The sequence below is a fragment of the Astyanax mexicanus genome, chromosome 22, assembly GCF_023375975.1.
Source record: "Astyanax mexicanus isolate ESR-SI-001 chromosome 22, AstMex3_surface, whole genome shotgun sequence".
NCBI lineage: Eukaryota > Metazoa > Chordata > Actinopteri > Characiformes > Acestrorhamphidae > Astyanax > Astyanax mexicanus.
Window position 1 is genome coordinate 4,449,466 of NC_064429.1, and position 24,275 is coordinate 4,473,740.

The 24,275-nt window shown below is 41.5% G+C and overlaps 1 protein-coding gene and 1 pseudogene across 1 annotated transcript; both read left to right on the forward strand.

Annotated features, from left to right (window-relative positions):
• Positions 1-249: 249 nt before the first annotated feature.
• Positions 250-24,272, forward strand: LOC103036236 (chemerin-like receptor 1). Its single transcript, XM_007241466.4, has 2 exons — positions 250-493; positions 21,556-24,272. The coding sequence occupies exon 2, from the start codon at positions 21,570-21,572 to the stop codon at positions 22,596-22,598; it is 1,029 nt and encodes a 342-aa protein (XP_007241528.3). The 5' UTR covers positions 250-493; positions 21,556-21,569; the 3' UTR covers positions 22,599-24,272.
• Positions 17,903-19,594, forward strand: LOC103036844 (chemerin-like receptor 1; annotated as a pseudogene).
• Positions 24,273-24,275: the final 3 nt, after the last annotated feature.

Genomic DNA, 24,275 nt, shown 5'->3' on the forward strand with positions numbered 1-24,275 from the left:
TGAAAACTATATATATAGTGTTCATTCCACTTCATAGGTTTGTGCTCATTTGTGTCGGTCCATCACTTAAAACCCTCAATAAAATATATTTAAGTTTGTGGTTTTGCATGGTGACAAAATGTAAAAAAAATAAATACATAAATAAAAAGTTTGCAAGTCACTGTACATCAACCAATCTCTCTCTACACACACACACACACACACATCTGAGGGGCGGAGAGTGGCACTGGCTGATGGTACAGATAAATGCTGCATTCCTCACCATTCCTCACCCGCGACCCTGCTTGGAACTCGTCGAGGGCTGTTGCTGAAAGGGCGTCAGAGGTGCAGCAGCTCAGAGAGGGGGTGTGTTAAAGTGTGGTTTTGCTCTTAAATTCTGAGAACCAAATGCAGAGAGAGGAACTGAAGGTCCCTCTTTACTGATAGCAAAAGTTCGTCCCAATCACAAGTCGCAAAATTACAAGCTCAGCAGCACTGAAGCAGCCGCTGGCAGGTGAGTCACTTTTCATTCGGCTGGCATTTAGGGCTTTGTGTATTTCGGTGCATGAACTGCAGATATTCTACAGAACATAGAGAGAGATAGAGAACACAGTCAGCTGTGTGACTGCAATCTTTTTTTGGGTGTGTTTCATTACATTTCCATCGCACCACTACAAACCATCACCCTAAACTTGAAGACAGTAGCTCCTGTCAGTTTGTCTCTGCAACTGACTGATTGATTAATTGAACTGAATAGCTTTTTGGCAGCTGGCACACTTAGCCAACCTTTAGCACTGGAAAAAAGTTGAAATAATATTTGTAAAATGTATGTTTAAACAATGTTCAACATAAAATGCTTGTGAAAAGATGAAATAAAACACTTATAAATGTCTTAAACTATGTAATGTACCTTGGTATATAAAAATGATCATGCTGTCTGTTTCATGCTGACGCAATTTAAAATTATTGCTCAGTCAACACGATAAAATTCATCAAGGCCAAGTCACTCAAACTTTTTGTATTAAGTAGAAAATAATACTCTTTTTTTTGTCTGCCATCCCCCCCCCCCCCCTTATTTTATGGAGAAAATAATTATTTGATTCCTTGCTGATTTTGTAAGTAAGACACAAAGAGATGAACAGTCTATAATTTTAAGGGTAGGTTCATTTTAACAGTGAGAGATTACATTGTATAAATTATATACACTGCTCAAAAAAATAAAGGGAACACTCAAATAACACAATATAACTCCAAGTAAATCAAACTTCTGTGAAATTAAACTGTCCACTTAGGAAGCAACACTGATTGACAATCAATTTCACCTGCTGTTGTGCAAATGGAATAGACAACAGGTGGAAATTATTGGCAATTAGCAAGACACACTCAATAAAGGAGTGGTTCTGCAGGTGGGGACCACAGACCACTTCTCAGAACCTATGCTGTCTGGCTGATGTTTTGGTCAGTTTTGAATGTTGGTGGTGCTTTCACACTCGTGGTAGCATGAGACGGACTTTACAACCCACACAAGTGGCTCAGGTAGTGCAGCTCATCCAGGATGGCACATCAATGCGAGCTGTGGCAAGAAGGTTTGCTGTGTCTGTCAGCGTAGTGTCCAGAGGCTGGAGGCGCTACCAGGAGACAGGCCAGTACACCAGGAGACGTGGAGGAGGCCGTAGGAGGGCAACAACCCAGCAGCAGGACCGCTACCTCCGCCTTTGTGCAAGAAGGAACAGGAGGAGCACTGCCAGAGCCCTGCAAAATGACCTCCAGCAGGCCACAAATGTGCATGTGTCTGCACAAACGGTTAGAAACCGACTCCATGAGGATGGTATGAGGGCCCGACGTCCACAGATGGGGGTTGTGCTCACAGCCCAACACCGTGCAGGACGCTTGGCATTTGCCAGAGAACACCAGGATTGGCAAATTCGCCACTGGCGCCTTGTGCTCTTCTCAGATGAAAGCAGGTTCACACTGAGCACATGACAGACGTGACAGAGTCTGGAGACGCCGTGGAGAGCGGTCTGCTGCCTGCAACATCCTTCAGCATGACCGGTTTGGCAGTGGGTCAGTAATGGTGTGGGGTGGCATTTCTTTGGAGGGCCGCACAGCCCTCCATGTGCTCACCAGAGGTAGCCTGACTGCCATTAGGTACCGAGATGAGATCCTCAGACCCCTTGTAAGACCATATGCTGGTGCGGTTGGCCCTGGGTTCCTCCTAATGCAGGACAATGCTAGACCTCATGTGGCTGGAGTGTGTCAGCAGTTCCTGCAAGATGAAGGCATTGAAGCTATGGACTGGCCCGCCCGTTCCCCAGACCTGAATCCGATTGAGCACATCTGGGACATCATGTCTTGCTCCATCCACCAACGTAACGTTGCACCACAGACTGTCCAGAAGTTGGCGGATGCTTTAGTCCAGGTCTGGGAGGAGATCCCTCAGGAGACCATCCGCCACCTCATCAGGAGCATGCCCAGGCGTTGTAGGGAGGTCATACAGGCACGTGGAGGCCACACACAATACTGAGCCTCATTTTGACTTGTTTTAAGGACATTACATTAAAGTTGGATCAGCCTGTAGTGTGTTTTTTCACTTTAATTTTGTGTGTGGCTCCAAATCCAGGCCTCCATTGGTTAATAAATTTTATTTCCATTGATGATTTTTGTGTGATTTTGTTGTCAGCACATTCAACTTTGTACAGAACAAAGTATTCAATGAGAATATTTCATTCATTCAGATCTAGGATGTGTTATTTGAGTGTTCCCTTTATTTTTTTGAGCAGTGTACCGTATTTTTCGGACTAGCTCTTTCAAAGTCAAACGAGTACTGGATATTAATCTACACAGATTCCTCTCCTGAAAACTGTTTATTTGGGTGAGTAACGTGCTTCAGTTTATTTACAGTAAGCTTAGATTTCCAGATGTCCACTAAGGCTTGCTGCACCAGCATTAGCATAGCTATCCGCTAGCACGCTAGCTAGTCACCTAAACTAGTAAAGTTAACCCAAACTTAAACGACAGCGTTACACTGAGTAATCCTGCGTGTTCTGGTAAGACAGTGAGATATTAGCTAGCGATTCGTCCCCCGTAGCTTGTTTTAACACGGTAAACAAGCAGATTACAGGCTGATAAAACTCACCTCTGAGAGAGTTAGCGCTTAGCATCTAGCTAATGCTAGCCAGGCAAAGCAGCACAGACTTACAGGCCGATAACTCACCTCTGAACGGTGAACGCTTAGCGATTAGCATCTAACTCTAATAATACTGCTCCAGCAGTATTAAAAGTGCTAAATTTAGAAAATACTGATCTCTGAACAGTGAAAAAGCTAGCTAGCTAAGCGGTTAGCATCTAGCTAATGCTATTGCTGCTCTGCAGGGAGTGTGTGTTTACTGCTCCTTACACCTGACGGGTAAAATTTAGATAATACTGATCTCTGAACAGTGAATAAGCTAGCTAATGCTATTTGCTGCTCCAGCCTCGGAGCTGCACGGCTCTGGACTCTGTATAGCACTGAAACTCTGTATAACGCTGCACGGAGTGTGTGTTTACTACTCCTTACAACCTGACGAGTAAAATTTAGATAATACTGATCTCTGAACAGTGAATAAGCTAGCTAGCTTAGCGGTTAGCATCTAGCTAATGCTATTGCTGCTCCAGCCTCGGAGCTGCACGGCTCTGGACTCTGTATAGCACTGAAACTCTCTATAACGCTGCACGGAGTGTGTGTTTACTGCTCCTTACAACCTGACGAGTAAAATCCATACAAAAGGCGCACCGTATTATAAGACGCACTGTCAATTTTTGTGAAAATTAAAAGTTTTAAGTGCGCCTTATAGTCCGAAAAATACGGTACATTTATTTGCACTTTGCAGAGAGAAATAAGCATTTGATCCCTCTGGCAAACAAGGCTTAATACTTAGTAGCAAATCTTTGTTTTTTGTACTTGATGATGACGTTTGCGAACATGTCAAGAAGAATTTTGGTCCTCTCTGCTCTGAAGCTTCTCTAATTTATTAAGACCATGACCTTAATGTGCTTATTTTTGAGCCACTCCTTTGTTGCCTTGGCTGTATGTTTTGGGTCATTGTCATGCTGGAAGACCTAGCCACGGTTGTCATTTAGGATTTTACGGTATATGACTCCATTCATTCTCCCACTGATGCGGTGAAGTAGTCCTGTTCCCTTAGCAGAGAAACAAACTCAAAACATAATGTTCCCAACTTTATTCTTGACAGTGGGGACGATGTTCTTTGGGTCATAGTCAGCATTTCTCTTCCTTCATACACAGCGAGTTGAGTTAATGCCAAAGAGCTAAATTTTCCTTCTTCCAGTCACTCCCAGAATCATCCAGGTGTTCATTAGGCAAATTTTAGACGGCCTGCACATTTGTCTTCCTGAGCAGGGGGGACATTGTGGGCACTCCAGGATTTTAATCCATTACGGCGTAATGTGTTACCAATGGTTTTCTTGGTGACTGTGGTCCCAGCTGCCTTGAGATCATTAACAAGATTCCCCCTAGTGGAGTTTTAGGCTGATCTCTGACCTTCCTCATGCCCAAGGATACCCCACAAGGTGAGATTTTGCATGGAGACCCAGATTGATGTCGATTGACAGTCATTTTGTCTTTTTTTTATTTCTTACTACTGCACCAACAGTTTCCTTCTCACCCAGCGTCTTACTTATGGGTTTGTAGCCAATTCCAGCTGTGTGCAGGTCTATGATTTTGTCCCTGAGATCCTGAGAAAGCTCTTAGGTCTTGCCCATGTTGTAGAGGTTAGAGTCTGACTGATTAATTAAGAGTCTGTGGACAGGAGTTTTTTTTTTTTTACAAGTGATAGTTTAAGACAGCTGTCTTTACTGCCGGTAACAGGTTGATTAGGAGCGTCTACCTGGTCAGTAGGAGCCAGAACTCTTAAAGGTTGGTAGGAGATCAAATACTTATTTTTCTCTGCAAAACGCAAATAAATGTATATTATTTATACAATGTGATTTTCTAGATTTTATTTTTGATGATCTATCTCTCACTGTTAAAATTAACCTACCCTTAAACTTGTAGAGTGTTCATGTCTTTGTCAGTTTTCTCTTTTTACTTTTTTCTTTTATTTTCTTTCTCCAACATTAATTCTAACAATAAATAATAAACTTTGATATGACGCTGATTCAGTCAGTCATTGCTAACAGGAAAGTTAGCAATACTATAAACTGCGCATCTGCCTCAAGAAAAATCTATTCTATCAATGTATTTTACACCAAAACGTTGTGCAAAGGGCTGCATCTGAAAATAGATTTTAATTAACACATTAATATATCTGATGAAACACCACAGACAAACTGTGCCTTCGCTTATTTAGCCATGATAAAAAAAACACTTGATTTGTGTTGAGTATTCTGTATAAAGAACACTGTGAACTGTGTACAGTTAGTTGCTGTTAATTGCTGTAGTACATTTTACAGTATACATAGTGTAGATTTGATGTAAATCAAAGTACCAATAAAATATTGACATTTATTACAATTATAAAAAAAAATAGCACTGTAATTATTAGGGTAATTATTAGGGCTGCTGTATTTTATTACATCAAATATTAGAGTACTTTAAACATGTAACTGCATTTATTTGACACTGTAAATTATGAATAATAAAAGAAGTATACTGTAAAATGACACAGATTTATTATTACATAGGTACTAAATACATTTATTTTGTGATTTCATTTTTAAACCTTTTATTTTTTATTAAACAACAGCAGCGCTGCCCTGAAAATGTCAACAAAGAATCAGAAGAGCTGGCTTTTTTTTTTCAAACTCCATGACTTTTCTAGGTTTTTCATGACTTTCATACAAACCCTGTTATTAGCTTAGTAAAAAAGCTTATGGTAACACTTTACTTGGATGGTCCATTTGATGGCCTCTTTGATGCTCAACTGACATTCAACTAACGTTCAGCTGCATGTCTATTAAATGCAAATGAACTAAAAGGTGAAAGTAAATGATTCTCTAGTGAATATAACCCTACATTCAACTCTAACCCAAACGCTTATCTTAATATTTTAGGATTGGGTTTAAGGTTAGGTTTTAGGTTTAGGTTAAGGTTAGGGTTAGGGTTAGGTGTAGGGTTAGATTTTATGGTTGATTAAGGGTTAGGGTTAGGTGTAGGGTTAGATTTTATGGTTGATTAAGGGTTAAGGTTAGGGTTAGATGTTTGATGTTATAAAAGCTCGGAAACATAGTAAATGAGGGTCACCCTCAATGTTTTCCCAAGTGAAAATAAAGGTTGATTGATTGATTGATTGAAATATCGCTCTGCGGGCCGTGAGTTTGAGACCCCTAATTTAAAGCGCTCACTATAGACTACTGTCTTTCTCTGAGGATGAGCCTGCGGACCCCTAGAGGGTGCTTCGCGGCCCCCCGGTTGAGAAACCCTGTTTTAAGCCACATTTGGTGTATACGCATTTGACCGATGTGCAATAGATCACTACTGTATCACCACTGTATCTTTCTGTGTCTGTACACAGTTGTGGAGGATATAAATATTATCTCTGCATGATAATAAAAACTAGTACTAAAGTTGTAAAGAATTGAAAAAATTAATCATAGTAAGTGAAAGTACTGAGACTGTGCTAAAATTATACTCAGATAAAAGTGGAAGTGTGCAGCCGAAAATACATTTTTGTGGAAGTCGAGAAGATCCAGCATTAAACAGAAAATATCAAAGCTCATCACTTTTCTTAAATACAGCAAATTAGCCAAACAATTTAGTTCAATTAAACTTTCCATACTTTCATTATATTTTAATATTAATTGAAAATAGACTAAATGCTGTTCTGCAATGCATTTGCATGCATTCAAGTTTCTTGATGGAAAAAAGAGACGAGATTTATCTTTTTTGTCACTTTTGTGAATCTGCCAGTTGTTCCTTATATTGTATTAAAAATTTTGTGAGGATCGAACCCATAGGAATGCTCTAAAATGACAATTTAGGAGAATGTACTTAGGTGCACAGACTGATGCTTTGTCAAAATTGTACTCAGACAAAAGTGGACGTTTGAAGCCAAAAATATGTTTGCATGGAAATCAACCAGCAACCAGGAACCAGCATATAATCAAGCAGAGCTGCACAAATTATCAAATTAATTGGAATTATCGTATTGGAAAGTATATCAAACATATCAATCATTTATTCTGTGTTTTGAGAGAAATTCTATCTTTTTCTTTTAAATTTGGATCAGAGGAAAATTCATTGGTAGGGCTCAAACATTCAGTGCATTTCCTTATTAGCAAGTAGGCTAAAAACCTATGTCAGGGCCAGACAGGAATGAGACTGGTGCAGATACAATAAAATAACTTTATTAAAAGTTATAGAGCAGACAGGGGTAGTCAACGGAAACAGGGTCAGTACCAATAATACACAGTGTAGAGAAACCATACCATAACCGGAAGACAGTCCAGAGTTCATACACGGGAAGGCAGTATAACAGAGTAGGCAAAAATCCAAAGTACTATAAACAGTCCAGGTCATACACGGATATCCAACACAAGGGAGTAGGCAAAAATCAACGTCGGTAGCAAACAAAAACAAGATCATACACGGATAAAGGCAAGGGCAAGAGAAACGCTTTGTATTGTAGGAATTACCAAACAGATACTCGGCGAGGTGTGAGCGTGAGCATGGTCCTTAAATACTGAGGATAATCAGTACTCGGGGCTTCCTGGAGGCGTCATGTGATGTGTCATGTGATGGGGAGTGTGTGTTGTGTCATGGAGTGGTGCGTTCTGGGTATTGTAGTTGTTACTGTGGGAATCGCAGATAGAGCTGGATGTGGGAGACTCAGACATGCTTTCAGCACCAGACATGACAGTACCCTCCCCCAAAGGACCCGGAGCGGAGGCAGAACGGGGCCGACCCCGGCGACGACCACCCGGCGGACAGGGAGTACCGGCGGGAGGCGCAGGTGTCGTAGCCTCTGGACGGGGCCCTCCAGAGCGTGGAACCCGACGAGGTGGAGCAGAGGAGGTCGGAGGACGCTTGGGACGTCCACGGGGCCTAGGAGCAGGCTTACCAGGAAAACGAGCATGAAACTCCACGAGCAAGGCAGGGTCCAGCACGTCCTTGGCAGCCACCCAACAACGCTCCTCCGGACCATACCCCTCCCAATCGATAAGGTATTGGAGTACACCCCCACGTCTGCGTGAATCCAGCACCTCCCGGACAGCATACGTGGACGACCCCTCCCCCTCCACAGCCGCGGGCGGGACATCAGCCGGTGCAGCGTCAGCGAGCGGACCCGGGACCATAGGCTTGAGGAGAGATACATGAAAAGAGTTATTAATACGACACTGAGGGGGTAACTCCACCTTGTAAGTGACTTCATTAATATGCGACAAAATCTTAAGAGGGCCAATAAACTGAAGTTTCCTACAACTACCCTCAAACCTAAAGTCCTGGGTAGAAAGCCACACCCGATCTCCTGGTTGGTAGTTAGGGTTGTCACCACGGTGTCTGTCAGCACGCTCCTTGTACACTCGCAGTACCTCAGAGACTTTACGATGCGTGTCCTCCCACACCTGCTCACTACGCTTCATCCACTCATCCATAGCTGGCACATCAGTGGACACCGCTGTCCAAGGAGCTAGAGGAGGCTGAAAACCCAGAACACACTGAAAGGGGGTGAGACCAGAAGTAGTGTTAACTAATGAGTTTTGTGCTATTTCAGCCCAAATGAGATATTGTGACCAATCAGTGGGATGTTTGAAGCAGTATGTACGGAGGAATTTCCCGAGTTCCTGATTAACCCTCTCACACTGACCATTACATGTAGGGTGGAACCCAGAAGTGAGACTGACATGTACACCTAGATGTTCAAAAAATGCCTTCCACACACGAGAGGTAAACTGAGGACCACGGTCAGACAAAATATCTTCGGGGATACCAAAGTGTCTAAATACATGCATATAAATAGCCTGAGCAGTTTGGAAGGCAGTAGGCAGAGCTGGGAATGGAATAAACTTAACCCCTCTAGAGAAACGATCAACAACAGTGAGAACAGTAGTATAACCCTCAGATACAGGCAGATCAGTAACAAAATCAACAGCAATATGCGACCAAGGTCTCTCAGGTACAGGGAGAGGAAGTAGCTTACCGGCCGGAAGGGTTTTAGGCGTTTTACATTGCGCACAGACAGAGCAGGAGGTAACGAAAGAGTGAATATCAGCACGCATAGAATCCCACCAGTAACGGGCAGAGAGTAGCTGTAAAGTGCGTGTGACACCGGGATGACCGGAGGTTAAAGCAGAATGAGCCCAGGTGATGAGCCTGTCTCGAAACTGGACGGGTACGAAAGTTTTACCCTGAGGACAGTCCTCAGAATTGGGTTGATTAGCGTTACTTTGGCGAATCTGATCATCTAACTCCCATTGAATGGCTGCAATCTGAACAGAGGGAGGAAGGATGCGTTCAGCCTCCTGGGGCTGGGATGTGCTGTCCACAGTGCTGTAAACCCTGGACAGCGCATCAGCTTTAGTATTACGGTTTCCCGGACGAAACGAGATCGAAAAGTTAAACCGAGAGAAAAAAAGAGACCAACGTGCTTGTCTAGGATTAAGTCGTTTAGCCGTGCGGAGGTATTCCAAATTCTTGTGATCAGTATACACAGTAAACGGATGGACGGACCCCTCCAGCCAGTGATGCCATTCTTCTAGAGCTAATTTCACAGCAAGAAGTTCCCTATCCCCTATCCCATAGTTACGCTCCGCAGGGGAAAGCTTGCGTGAGAAGAAGGCTATGGGAAAAAATTTGGGTAGTGACCCACTACGCTGGGAGAGAACCGCGCCAACTCCCGATTCGGAAGCGTCCACTTCCACTACGAAGGGAAACTCGGGGTTAGGGTGCCTAAGTACAGGAGCTGAAGTGAACGCAGCTTTCAGCTCACAGAAAGCGCGCTCAGCTTCGGATGACCACTTCAGAATTTTAGTAGCCCCCTTAGTGAGGGCAGTAAGGGGCGCAGCAATGGAGCTAAAGTTACGGATGAACCGCCTATAAAAATTAGCGAAGCCGAGGAATCGCTGGAGCTCTTTTATGGTCTGGGGCACAGGCCAATTAGTAACGGCAGTTACTTTATCATCGTCCATAAGGACACCGGAGGAACTGATAACATAGCCGAGAAATGTGACCCTTTGAGTGTGGAACTCACATTTCTCGGCTTTGGCAAACAGGCTATGTTCTCTCAGGCGTTGGAGAACTTGGCGGACTTGCTGGATGTGTGTGGGGAGATCTGGGGAGTAGATAAGGATGTCGTCTATAAAAAGGACAACGGAGTGATTAATTAAGTCACGAAAAATGTCATTCATAAACGACTGGAAGATGGCTGGGGCGTTAGCGAGACCATAACTCATGACCAGATATTCGTAGTGGCCGTTGGTGGTCGTCACCCTACCTGATGCGAATGAGGTTATAAGCACTACGGAGATCGAGTTTGGTGAAGTATACGGCATTACGCAATTGTTCTAAAGCTGCTGGAATTAACCTAAGTGGGTAAGCGAATTTTTTAGTAATGTCGTTTAAGCCTCTGTAATCTATGCAGGGTCTCAAACCCCCATCCTTCTTCTTAACGAAGAAGAAACCGGAACCAACAGGGGATTTGGATGGGCGAATGAAACCCTGCGCAAGAGCTTCACTAACATACTCTTCCATAGCCTTCTCCTCATCACGAGAGAGTGGGTACACACGAGCTTTGGGCAGAACTGAACCCTCCACTAAATCAATGGAGCAATCATAGGGGCGATGCGGAGGTAACTGAGTAGCTTTAGATTTACTAAAAAATCATAGTACTCGGAGGGAATAACAGTGGAATCTACAGAATTAGGGCTTTCAACAGAGGTAGATTGCACAGAGAGAGAGTTTAAAGACAAACAGTTCTCACGACAGAAAGGAGACCAGGCAGTGATGTCTCCCAGGCTCCATGAAATGACGGGGTCGTGTGTCTTTAGCCATGGTGCTCCCAAAACCAGTGGATGCTCCGTGCGTGGGAGCACGTAGAGAGAGCTGTTCTACATGTAGAGCGCTGGCCTGAAGGGTGAGAGGAAGAGTCTGCTGGGTCACGGGTTTGGAGCGCACAGTCTTTCCATCGATGGCATGGATGGAGATAGGTTTAGGGAGATCTTTCGTGGGTACAGCGTGCTCCTCCACCAGGTCCAGGCTGATAAAGTTCCCCTCCGACCTAGAATCTACAAGTGCTGAGACACAAAACACATCCGTTGGAGTGGTAATAATAACAGGCAACATGAAACATTTTTCTATGAGTTCAGAAACAGGGGTACATACCACGTTAGCGCGTGGAGTACTCTCCCAGAGTCCCAGAGCAGACGCTTGAGCAGAATTGGGCCGGAGGTCACAGTTAGCTCTCAGATGACCTGGATCACCACAATAGAGACACAGGTGAAGGCGAATGCGACGCTGCCTCTCAGTGACGGATAGTCTGGATCGTTTGATGTCCATGGGCTCAGAGATGGGTGCAGGCGCAGATTCCGGAACTGGATTCCCGGACTGGAGTAGCACAGGGCGAACCACAGGAGTGGGGCTAACAGCTTTGGGTTTTCGGGAAAGGAGCTGATCCAGACGGATAGACAGAGCGATAAGCTGATCCAGGGTGAGTGAGTCGTCCTTGCATGCAAGCTCTCTTTGAATCTCGGGGTTAAGTCCGTGTCGAAACATGGTAATGAGAGCAGGGTCGTTCCAACCGCTGCTAGCAGCTAACGTACGGAACTCCAGAACAAAGGCTGCTACAGATAGTTTACCTTGCCTTAAGCTAATCAGGAGCTCTCAACTAGATTGCCCATAGCATGCATGATCAAAAACGCTGCGAAAAATAGACAAAAAAGTGTCGTAGCTGGATTCAGAAATGTTCTCCCAAATAGCTGTAGCCCAGTCCAAAGCTTTGCCAGACAGTCGAGAAACTATAAACCCGATTTTAGCTTTATCAGATGCAGGTGGAGAGTTGCTAAAAAACAGGGAGCACTGGAGCAGAAATGTAATTTCGGCTAGCTGCGGCTGTTGGTTAACCTGGTGGCGTGCTAGCTCGTCAACAGCTTGAGTCACACCAGCGAGCGTTTGCTGGTGCTGACCTAAAAGCCGACCCTGGTTAGCCAAACCAGACTTAATAGACTCTGTATCCGCAGTCTCTGTCATTACGGCCGAGTATCTTGTCAGGGCCAGACAGGAATGAGACTGGTGCAGATACAATAAAATAACTTTATTAAAAGTTATAGAGCAGACAGGGGTAGTCAACGGAAACAGGGTCAGTACCAAAAATGCACAGTGTAGAGAAACCATACCATAACCGGAAGACAGTCCAGAGTTCATACACAGGTAGGCAGTATCACAGGGTAGGCAAAAATCCAAAGTACTAGAAACAGTCCAGGTCATACACGGATATCCAACACAAGGGAGTAGGCAAAAATCAACGTCGGTAGCAAACAAAAACAAGATCATACACGGATAAAGGCAAGGGCAAGAGAAACGCTTTGTATTGTAGGAATTACCAAACAGATACTCGGCGAGGTGTGAGCGTGAGCATGGTCCTTAAATACTGAGGATAATCAGTACTCGGGGCTTCCTGGAGGCGTCATGTGATGTGTCATGTGATCGGGAGTGTGTGTTGTGTCATGGAGTGGTGCGTTCTGGGTATTGTAGTTGTTACTGTGGGAATCGCAGATAGAGCTGGATGTGGGAGACTCAGACATGCTTTCAGCACCAGACATGACAACCTAATTAAATGTAACTTTCTGTGCTTTTAATACTCTTGATACTTTTTATAAGCTATTTTCCGTTTGATGCTGCATCTTCCCTGCCTTTGAAAATATTCTTGATGGACAAAAGCTTTACAATTTAAAATTCAGCTTAAAAATGTTCCACTTGTTTTTATTTTTAGACTTTTGATTTGAAGGTTGTTCCCTAAAATGTTTTATAATTTTGTAAAAACAAACAAACAAATAAAAAAAAAGACCAATAGGAATGTTCTAAATAATTTATTATTATAAAATCATTGACTTCCACTGAATTTCTGTGTGTATGTGTGTGTGTGTGTGTGTGTGAATGAGATGATATTCTTCTGCGTTTAAGCTGATAAATATTTGGTGTTTTTACACTAGTGAGTGTTTGTACAGTGGTTATACTAGATACAATATAATTAGGTACACTTACCATGATCACGCTGGCCAGGGTTCAACCTCACTCACAAGATAGCACCTCTCAACATACACAGGTTCCGGCATTCCAAAGCCATCCCCTGAGGTAACTCTATATAATCAGTTTACATATTGCTATCAGGTCAGTGCAATTTCTTTTGCAATTTGGCCTTTAAAAGCTCAAATAATGCAAAATACTATAAAATTAGGTTTGAAATAATGCAAATAATACAAAATAATTACTTATCATTTGTACTTTAATCAGACTTCATTACTTTATGATATTTAAGTATTATTACAGAAAGCAAATGTGTTTTACTAAATTAATATTCAAGCCAAAAACATTTACCTAATCACATTTCCTAAAATGGAACTTCTGCAATTATAATAATTTGTCTGTGTGAGAAGTTGGACCGATACTAAACTTTAAACACAGAGTTTAGGAATCTTCTATCATTTATAATATGAAAAATAAAACACAATTAATGCTAGTAAAACAGGACTTATTTGTATTATCTTAGATCTAATTGGCCCAGAAAAAAAACAGAGTTTTTACACTGGTGGGTGTTTGTACAGTGGTTATGCACTAGGTTCTCAAATTTGAGTTTTGTACCAATAAAATGCATGCAACACAGTAGCAACAGCAGCTAATTGTAGCAACAGCAGCTAATTCATAAGTGAAATTAAGAATTAAATTGATTAAAAGTTATTCAACTATATTAATGAGTATTTTATTTATAAAAATGTATTAATTTACCAAGACTACCATATTTTGCACATGCACATCAAATCCTATAATTTTCCCCAAAATAGTCAGTGCACCTTTTAATCCAGTGCATGTATGTATGAATTTTACCAGTCAGGTTATAAAGAGCAGTAAAGCCACTCTGCTGAAGTACAGCATCATACCGGAGTTTCAGTTTAGTTTTCTAACAACATTAACACTAGCTGCAAACCCTGCTAAGCGCTAGCTTTTTCGCCGTTCATATGTAAGTATTATCAACCTGTAGTCTGTTGCTAACCCCAGCTAGCAATGATGGAGCAGCATTAGCATTACCCACTAACCGCACTAAGCGCTAGCTCATTTTCCGTCTAGAGGTGAGTATTATTGGTTTGTAGACTGCTGCAAACCAGGCTAGCATTACTGGAGCAGCATTAGCATTAACCGCTAACAGCGATAAGCGCTTGCTCTTTCGCCGTTCAGAGGTGAGTATTATTAATTTGTAGACTGCTGCTAACCCAGGCTAGCCTTACTGGAGCAGCATTTGCATTAACCGCTAACAGCAATAAGTGCTAGCTCTTTTGCCTTTCCAGAGGTGAGTATTATCGGCCTGTAGCCTGCTGCTAACCCAGCCTAGCATTGCTGGAGCAGCATTAGCATTAACCGCTAACAGCGATAAGCGCTTGCTCTTTCGCCGTTGAGAGGTGAGTATTATTGGTTTGTAGACTGCTGCTAACCCAGGCTAGCATTGCTGGAGCACCATTAGCATTAGCTGCCACCCAGCGGCGAGACCTACTGAATTAGAAGAAAACATGGCGACACCCTTGTTCCTTACTAGTGTTGCATAATACACCTTATAATCCAGTGCACCTTATGTATGAAAATAGACCCAAAAATAGACATATATTGATAGTGCGTCTTTCAGTCCTTCAAAAAATATGGTAATATTAAGTCTGTACATACACAGTGTACCGTGATCATATATTTGAGGTGAGGTAACTGGATCAGTCCAGTCCACAAACTATAAACTCACTCAACAGACAGATACAGTGACTTGCAAATTAATTTAATACCCCCTTGAATTTTTCACATTTTGTCACCTTACAACCACATACTTAAATGTATTTTATTGAGATTTTAAGTGATAAACCAACACAAAATAACACATACTGTATTTGTGAAGTGAGGTGACAAAATGTGAAAAATTCAAGGGGGTATTAAATTAATTTGCAAGTCACTGTATCTCATACCTGTCAAGTCTCCCGTTTTGGCCGGGAAACTACCGTATTTTACTCCTCTTTCCTGCCGTCCTCCCGTATTAGTATTTTCCCGTAAATTTCCCGTATTATACTAAATAAAAAAATGTATAGGCCACAGGCGACAATGCACTGACCGCTGTGTGTCTCTTAACCAATCGTGTTGCCGGTTCAAGGAGAAAGTCCCGCCTTTCAGGAAAAACAGCCAATCAGCTAGCTGGTTTTGCAGAGCGTAGTTTAGTGTGCGGGAAGCCCCGCCCCTCCCCTCGCTGTGAGTTCAGGCAGCTAGTCTGAGCAGCTGTCGTTAAAAATAATCTGGATATACGGAGATTTTTCTAAAAGAAAGGTAATTAACCATGTAAACTGTGATGAGATTGTTTCTGATAGCTGGTTAAAAAGACTCTTCTCTGAATCAAAACATAAATTAAACCCACTGTGTGTTTAATAAAATACAGCTTGTGACTCAGTTAGCTTAACTTTAGAATTAGCTAGATAGATATTCAGGGTTTGAGAAAAATCTACACATATATATATAATGCCCTGCCCTAATGTGCCTGATCAGCCAATAACTATAATTTCCAAACTCTATTAGTTCAGGGCTAGTTTTAGGGTTTGTTAGAATTTGTTTAAATCTCAAGTATTGTGGTAATGTATTATAATGTAATGTAATGTATTATTTAGAAGGGGTAGAAGAGATGGTTGAGCTGGAGAGAGAGAAAATGTGGAGAGGGCTGAAATTAACTGAATTGATCAGGAGTGGACTGAACGATAGAAAGAAGTATTAATGAAAGATTAGTAATTGTGTAGGCCCCTTAGGACTATTATTTACTTATGGAATATATCTGATCCATGTCCTTTTTGTAAATTTGTGCACCCTTCAATTTCAATTTTAAATCTATTAAATAGAAAATATATATATATATATACATATTAATTTTTAGCCCTCGGTTGGACTGTTGGGGCGACGGAAAAAATCCCTTATTTTTAAGTCTAAAACTTGACAGGTATGCTGTATCTGTCTGTTGAGTGAGTTTATAGTTTGTCACCTCAATTCACAAATACAGTATGTGTTATTTTGTGTTGGTGGTGAAAATTATGTATGGTTTTTTAAAAAATGAAGTGTGATGTGCAAAAGTATATCAGTACTTAGTAGAGCCACCTTTCAACACAATTAAAGCTGCAAGTCTCTGAGCTGTGGATTTCTGCAGCTCCTCCAGAGTGACACCCTTGTTCCTTACTAGTGTTGCATAATACACCTTATAATCCAGTGCACCTTATGTATGAAAATAGACCCAAAAATAGACATATATTGATAGTGCGTCTTTCAGTCCGTCAAAAAATATGGTAATATTAAGTCTGTACATACACAGTGTACCGTGATCATGTATTTGAGGTGAGGTAACTGGATCAGTCCAGTGATGGTCTGAGTCTGACTAGTATAAGTGATCCTGTTTATTCACTTCTTGACACCATTCTCAAAAAAAAAAAAAAAAATTGTGCACTCTGGTGATGAAGGCCAGAACTGCATTTGATGATGTTACACCCATAGTGTTTTTGGTCCTCCAGCTTTGGGTTTATTCGTAAAAGAAGATGTTTCTCAGAATTTGGCCCAAAGTTTTTTTTAACTGAACTGTCGACTGCACTGGTAATAGAAGGCTTGTTTAAGGGGAAGGCTGAAATCTTCTAACATGTTTTCACTGTAAAAAAAAAGGACATCTTCACATAATTGAACAGGAGAATGAGAAAAGTTATGTTAACATGAAGCACACCACAGTTTTCTGGTGAAATTCTCTAACAGTTAAAAGTCTCACGTACCTAACTGTGAAAAAAAGCTGTAAAAATAGCCGCTTTATTGGAGACATGGCCCAACAGGCTTCCTCTTTTCCCCACATCTTGGGTTTAAAGTTTATATGTGCCTTCCTTACTTTTGAGACACTTTGTACTTTGTTAAACTATCATATCTTCATATTTTCTCTATCTACACGTGCACTCATGTTTCTGCATGCCTCGTCTCTCCGTTTGATGCTACACTTATCTGTTAAAAAGTGACAGATAAAGAGATATGTGGGTTTTGTGCAAAATGAATGCAGTGAATAAAGGAAGTCTAATATCAGCTATCTATTTCGACTTTAGTATTGCAAAGGAAGTGGGGTAACATATTTTTTTGTTGTTAAAGTTTTGCACAGTGTCATTTGTTTTTGGAGTTGCAGTTGTACACAGCGCAACAGTTTATTACTTTGTGGTTTTAGGGGACCAAGCATTCACTACTGCAAAGATTTGAGTTATCTTCTAGATTTAAATGTTGCAAAGCTTGTGGGTTTCCACATTTTCCACAGACTTGCATGACCCACTTGATCTGATAAAGGTTTCATTCTACCACATGTACATAATTGACTACTCTACTGTTCTCTGAACTCTCATAGCAGTTAAATCAAGTCAAAAGATATGTCAGTAAATATAATTAGGTCTACTTACCATGATCACGCTGGCCAGTGTTCAACCTCACTCACAAGATAGCACCTCTTAAGATATACAGGTTCTGGCATTCCAAAACCATCCCCTGAGGTAACTCTTCATAATCAGTTTACATATTGCTATCACGTCAGTGCAATTTCTTTTGCAATTTGGCCTTTAAAAGCTCAAATAATGCAAAATACTATAAAATTAGGTTTGAAATAATGCAAATAATACAAAATAATTCCTTATCATTTGTACTTTAATCACACTTCATTACTTTATGATATTTAAGTATTATTACAGAAAGCAAATGTGTTTTACTAAATTAATATTCAAGCCAAAAACATTTACTTAAAGCCCCACTAGGTAGGATTTCCTTGATTATTGATCTTTTTAAAGAAGTGAAATTACAGCTTGAAACTCACTGCAGCGCTGCATTGAGGTGTAATAGGAGGAATAGCGGCCCTTTCCTGTCTTTCCTGCGGGTGGGGTGTGGTGGGTGTTGGTGTTGCAGAAGGGGTTCCCACTATATTAACTGCACACCACTGGTAGGTTGAGCACACAAGCACAAAATCTCAATCCTACCTTGTGAAGCTTTAATTACATTTCCTAAAATAAACCTTCCTGCAATTATAATAATTTGTCTTTAAGTAAGAAGTTGGAAAGATACCCCATTCCCTTTAAATCAACTAAACATTGCAGCTCTAGCTTTAACACATATCCCACAGATCAGTGCAGTTTTCTTGAGCTTTGGTGGGATGTGGCCTATTCACAATACTGGTACCATGTCCCATTAGAATTGTCAGTGTATGTATTTTGGTGAACTGTCAACTAATGCATTGTCCTGTCTGCATTTTTATACTGTAACTACATATCATCCAGTATTTGTTTGAAGTAAGCATAGCTTTGTATACACTTTGTTTGTTCCTGTGTGCATGACAGAATCCAGAAGTACAACCGAAGAAATTATAGCTGGCAATGACACCAAGATTGCAGTACCCAATTCAACTCCACTAGCGTGCACTGATCCAGCATGTATATCCTTGACAACAGTTCTTGTGATCTTCTTCATCGTCGGTTCTGTTGGAAATGCTGTGGTGATCTGGATCGCTGGGTTTAAGCTGAAGAAGTCGGTCAACACCACCTGGTACCCGAGTCTGGCTGTGTCCAACTTCCTGTTCTGCTTATCCCTGCCCTACAATGTTGTCCAAAAAGTCAAAGATGACTGGATCTTTGTGATTTTCATGTGCAAGTTTATGTCCTTCATCATGTTCCTCAACATGTTCAGCAATATCTTCATCCTGGTCATCATCAGTGTGGACCGTTGTGTGGTAGACCTGTTTCCAGTGTGGGCGCAGAATCACCACACCATCAGAAAGGCCTCTGTGATCGTCACGCTGGTCTGGATCATCTCAGAAGTGTTCAGCACACTGTCACTCGTCTTCCAAGGCGTCCAGCCTGACTTTAACAAGCCGATGCAAGTCTGTCACAATAAATATGTGTATAATCAAAACCATATCACTGTAGGGGCTTGTTGGTTTGTTTTTGGATTTGTGATCCCGTTCCTGATCATCATCGCCTGTTATGTGGTCATCATACGTAAGCTGAAGATCAACCAATCTGCAAAGTCCATAAGTCGCTTTAAAATCATGACGGCACTGATCGTTACTTTCTTCATCTGCTGAAACCCTTTCACATTGTTGCTTTGATGGAACTAAACCATGAGAAATATGATAAAAGTATTCTTCATGTTGGCATCACTTTAGCCAGTGCCAACAGCAGTCTGAACCCGTTTCTGTATGCGTTCATGGGGAAGGACTTTAAGAGGAAATGTTTTGTGCTTCTGTCGAAGATGGAGAATGCCGTTGAAGAGGAAGGCAGGAGCACAATGCGAGGGAGATCCATCACCTCCTCTGGAGACAGAAGATGTTCAACTACTGTTTAAAGTAGTTGGGACAATGTATTGCATGTGCTGATACACTGCTGAAATTTTGTTAATTTGATCTGGTCAGTTTGGAACTTTTTGCTTTAATTATAGTTGAAATTAAATACTTAAATATTTGAATGTAAGGTAAAAGTTACCAAGAACAATAAATTATTTCAAATTTAGACTGATATGTCTAGTATTTACTGAGATGCACATTCAGAAATAGTGTTTAATGCAGACATTTCTTGCTGTGATAACCCATCCCATGCATTTTCATTATTCATGCAGATTTTGCAGTGGAGGTAGGTCTGGCCATGCAGTTGACCAATGCATAGCATCTGTGTTTTCAAGGTAAGTTCTTGAGTTGGCAGCAGTATGTGGATGAGCATTGTCCTGTTGGAAAAGATCACTGGAGTGTGTGTTCAGAAAAGTTCGACCACTAGTAGCAGGGTCCCCTTTGGTCTTTATTACAGGCACTTAACGCTATAGCTTTACGTTATAAACGTTATAAAACATCCACATCCTGCTGCTGTCTCAAAAGCTTGCCTTTAAGACATAGATGATCTTCTGTGCCCTGGCCAGAAGCATTGCGAGACCTATCCCTGACTGTGTGGGATGCTATTGGACACACTATCAACCCTTAAAAATCAGAGAGACCTGTTTTATTTCACAAAGAAAAAGAAAAAGTCGATTTTAGCAGAAGGAGACCTTTAAAGAATTATTCCACACTTCCTGTAAATCCTATGCACTTTATTTCACTTCTCAAATATCATTGTGTTCGTCTGCTATTTGATACATTTAACTGAAATTGCTGAAATCTGAACAAAAAATAATTTACAAATAAAATCATGAAAATTATCAGGAGTGCCCAAACGTATTCATACCACTGTATGGTTGGGCACTAAGACAGGTTTTCTTTGGCATCCACGATGTTGTAGATGGACCTTCAGATCCTGCACACTTGAAGGTTTCTGAAGCTGACAGTTGCAAGAAAAAGTATGTGAACCTAAGGAATTACTTGGATTTCTGCATAAATTGGTCATTAAATGTGTTCTGATCTTCAAGTTACAGCAACAGACAAACAAAGAAACCTTTGGATTTAATAACTAGTTGATCCTACTTTGGCAGCAAAAACCTCAACCAATCGTTTCCTGTAGTTGCAGATCAGATCTGCACAACAGTCAGGAAGAATGTTGGATCATTCCTCTTCACAAAACTGTTTCAGTTCAGCTATAATATTCTTGGGATATCTGGTGTGAATCTTCTCTTGAGGTCATGATGCCACAGCATCTCAATTGGGTTGAGGAGGTCAGGTTTTTCCAGAAGGCCCAGTGTTTTCTTCTGTTAAAGTTGTTCGGATGTTGATTTACTTCTATATTTTGGGTCATTGTCCTGTTGCATCATCCATCCTCTGTTGAGTCTTTAGCTGACACTCTAGGATTCGTCCTCACCTCATTGATCATTCTGTGCTGTGCTCTTACAGTCACCTTTACAGGACGACCACCCCTAGAGAGAGTAGCAACAGTGCTGAACTTTCTCCATTGGTAGAGCGTCTGTCTTACCGTGGACGCATGAACTTCAAGGCTTTTAGAGTGACTTTTGTAACCCTTTCCAGCTTCATGCAAGTCAACAATTCTTGAACGTAGGTCTTCTGAGAGCTCTTTTGTGCGAGGCATGATTCACATCAAGCAATCCTTCTTAAGAACAGCAAACTCAAAACTGGTGTTTTTTATAGGGCAGGACAACTTTAACCATCCAATCTTATCACATCCTCGCTCCAATTAGCTCTTAGAAAAGTAATTACCCTAAGGGTTCACATACTCCCCCCCCCCCCCCCCCCCCCCTCACTGTGAATGTGAACATATCAATGTGTGAATGTAAATATTTCAACTGGGCTAAATGTCTTTAAAGGCATATCTATCAATCAACAATCTTTAAGGTTTAGAGAGACATTACTGCATGCAAAATTTTGTGGCAATAATTAGTCATCCTTTTTTTAATTCTTTAAAGCAACACTTTTTCTGTTTGCCTTACAGGATCAAGAGGCATCATGAATTCAACTGAAGAAAATGAAGAATATCCTGTCTATGATCTCTTCAACTATGACATCCAAACCAAAGCAACAACTGCAGATTCACCAACCTGCAGCGATGCAACTTGTATATTCATGACAACAGTCCTTGTGATCATCTTCATCCTGGGTTCTGCTGGAAACGCTGTGGTGATCTGGATCGCTGGGTTTAAGCTGAAGAAATCGGTCAACACCACCTGGTACCTGAGTCTGGCTGTGTCCGACTTCCTGTTCTGCTTTTCCCTGCCCTTCACTGTTGTCTACACAGTCAGAGAAGACTGGATCTTTGGACCCTTCATGTGCAAATTAATTTCCTTCATCATGTTCCTCAATATGTTCAGCAGCATCTTCCTCCTGGTCATCATCAGTGTGGACCGCTGTGTAGCTGTTATATTTCCAGTGTGGGCTCAGAATCACCGCACCATCAGAAAGGCCTCTGTGATCGTCACGCTGGTCTGGATCATCTCGGCAGGAATCAGCACACCATCACTCATCATCCGTGCTGTTCAGCCTAAACACGGAATGCAAACGCAAGTCTGTTTTAATGATTATAAGAATGACCAAGACCATATCTCTATAGTGGTGTGTCGGTGTGTTTTTGGATTTGTGATCCCGTTACTTATTATTTTTGCCTGTTACGTCGTCATCATAGGAAAGCTGAAGATCAACCAATCTGCAAAGTCCAAAAAGCCCTTCAAGATCATGACGGCACTGATCATTACTTTCTTCATCTGCTGGATACCTTTTCACATTTTTGCTTTGATGGAACTAAACCAGGAGAAATATGAAAGTATTCTTCATGTTGGACAAGTGATTGGTGTCACTTTAGCCAGCGCCAACAGCTGTCTGAACCCGTTTCTGTATGCGTTCATGGGGAAGGACTTTAAGAGGAAATGTTCCGCTCTTCTTTCAAAGATTGAGAATGCAATCGATGAGGACGGCAGGAGCACAATGCGAGGAACCTCCATCACCACCTCTGGAGACAGAAGATTTTCAACTGCTGTTTGAAGTTTTCAGGGACTATCAAAAAGGAAACAACATCAAAATTATACAACTATATACCCAAAAAGAACAGTAATAAAGAAGAACCACTTACCAGTATCAGTGTATGTAGCTTAGATTCTTGCAAAAGTGCCACAATAGGGCGCCTATTGGTCCAGCGTTTGAATCGTTTAAATCCCGGTCATATAGCTTGCCGTCAGCTGCCGGAGCTTAGAGAGCACAACTGGTCTTGCTCTCTCTGGGTGGGTACAGTAGATGCCGCTCTCTCCCCTCATCACTCCTAGGATGATGTTGATCAGCACATCTGTGAGCTGATGTATTGGGACCGACTTCCTCTGAGAGTGCTGGCTACTCTGCAATCCTAAATCAACAGTAGTTCAATTGCTAAAGGTCTAGTTAAATTGGGAGAAAAATTTAAGTGATAAAAATATGTATTTAAAAAAAGGCACAATAGAAAAACATGTTTTCAGTTTTTTATCTTTGAACAAAACCAAAGCCACTTTTACTCTTAGACAAAAGTAGGTACAGTGTGGTACAGACTAAGGCACTGTTTGAATTGTTGGATGATTGTTGGTTTGAATCCTAGCTCTCTCTGGGTGGGTAGATGACGCTCTCTCCCCACATCCCTCCCATTGTGATGTTGGTCAGCACAGGCATCTTTTGGCTGTGTATCAGAGCCGGGGACCTGGTGCTTTTCTTCGAGTTAGCTGATTGCAAAGTAATGCTACATCACTACAAGTTTGAAAAGAAGTGATGGTTGGCTTAACATATACTATATTGCTAAAAGTACGTGCTCGTCTGGCTTGAGTGGCAAATCATTCTTAACCCATAGTGTTTATTAAGATATTGGCCCAAACATTGGAGCTATAACAGCTTCAACTCTCCTGGGAAGACTTTCCACATATTTTTGGAGTATGTTTTTAAGATTTTTTGACAATTCTTTCAGAAGGGCATTTGTGTTCCTGCATGAAATTGGCAGCATGAAATTGTCCAAAATCTTTTAGCATGCTGAAGCAATGTCTGAAAAAACAACCCAACACCATAATAATAATTATCCCCCCTCCACCAAACTATACATTTGGCACAATGCAGTCAGAGAGGTAGAGTTCTCCTCCTGGCAACTGCCCAACCCAGACTTGTCTATCAGATTGCCAGATGGAGAAGCGTGATTTGTTACTTCAGAGAACCACTATGTCTCCATGTTTCTAGTGCTGAGTCCAGTGGCTGATTTACATCACTGCATCTGACACAAAGTTTTACCCAAGTGTTGGGGGCATTGCTAGTGATAGTGGGGGCTCATATAGATGGAGAGTGGGCCATTGGCCTTCCAAGTTGGTTAAAAAATAAGAAAGTTCAGGATATGTTGAAAACTTCCCAAAGCTGTATTACACAAAGCCGTGTTACACAAGTTGTTAAACCCTTCCACAGTCAAAACAATGCTTTGTTTTGTCTAGAACTAACGCATGCTTGGGCATGTTGTGTAGATATGCACAAATATGTGAAGTCCTTTGCACTCCTGTCCTTTTCAGTAATATTTTTATTTAAATATATACATGTATACAAACAGAATTTGTACTATGGTGACACACCATTGGTCACCCTCTAGACATATTTTTACAACTGCAATTTTGTTAAAGTGTGCTTCTCAAGACCCCTAGCAGTGCAACCTATCTGATCCAAGTC

What these genes read in the sequence shown, in the direction of transcription:
- LOC103036236 (XM_007241466.4), top strand. Translation starts at nt 21,570, where the DNA reads ATGAATTCAACTGAAGAAAATGAAGAATATCCTGTCTATGATCTCTTC.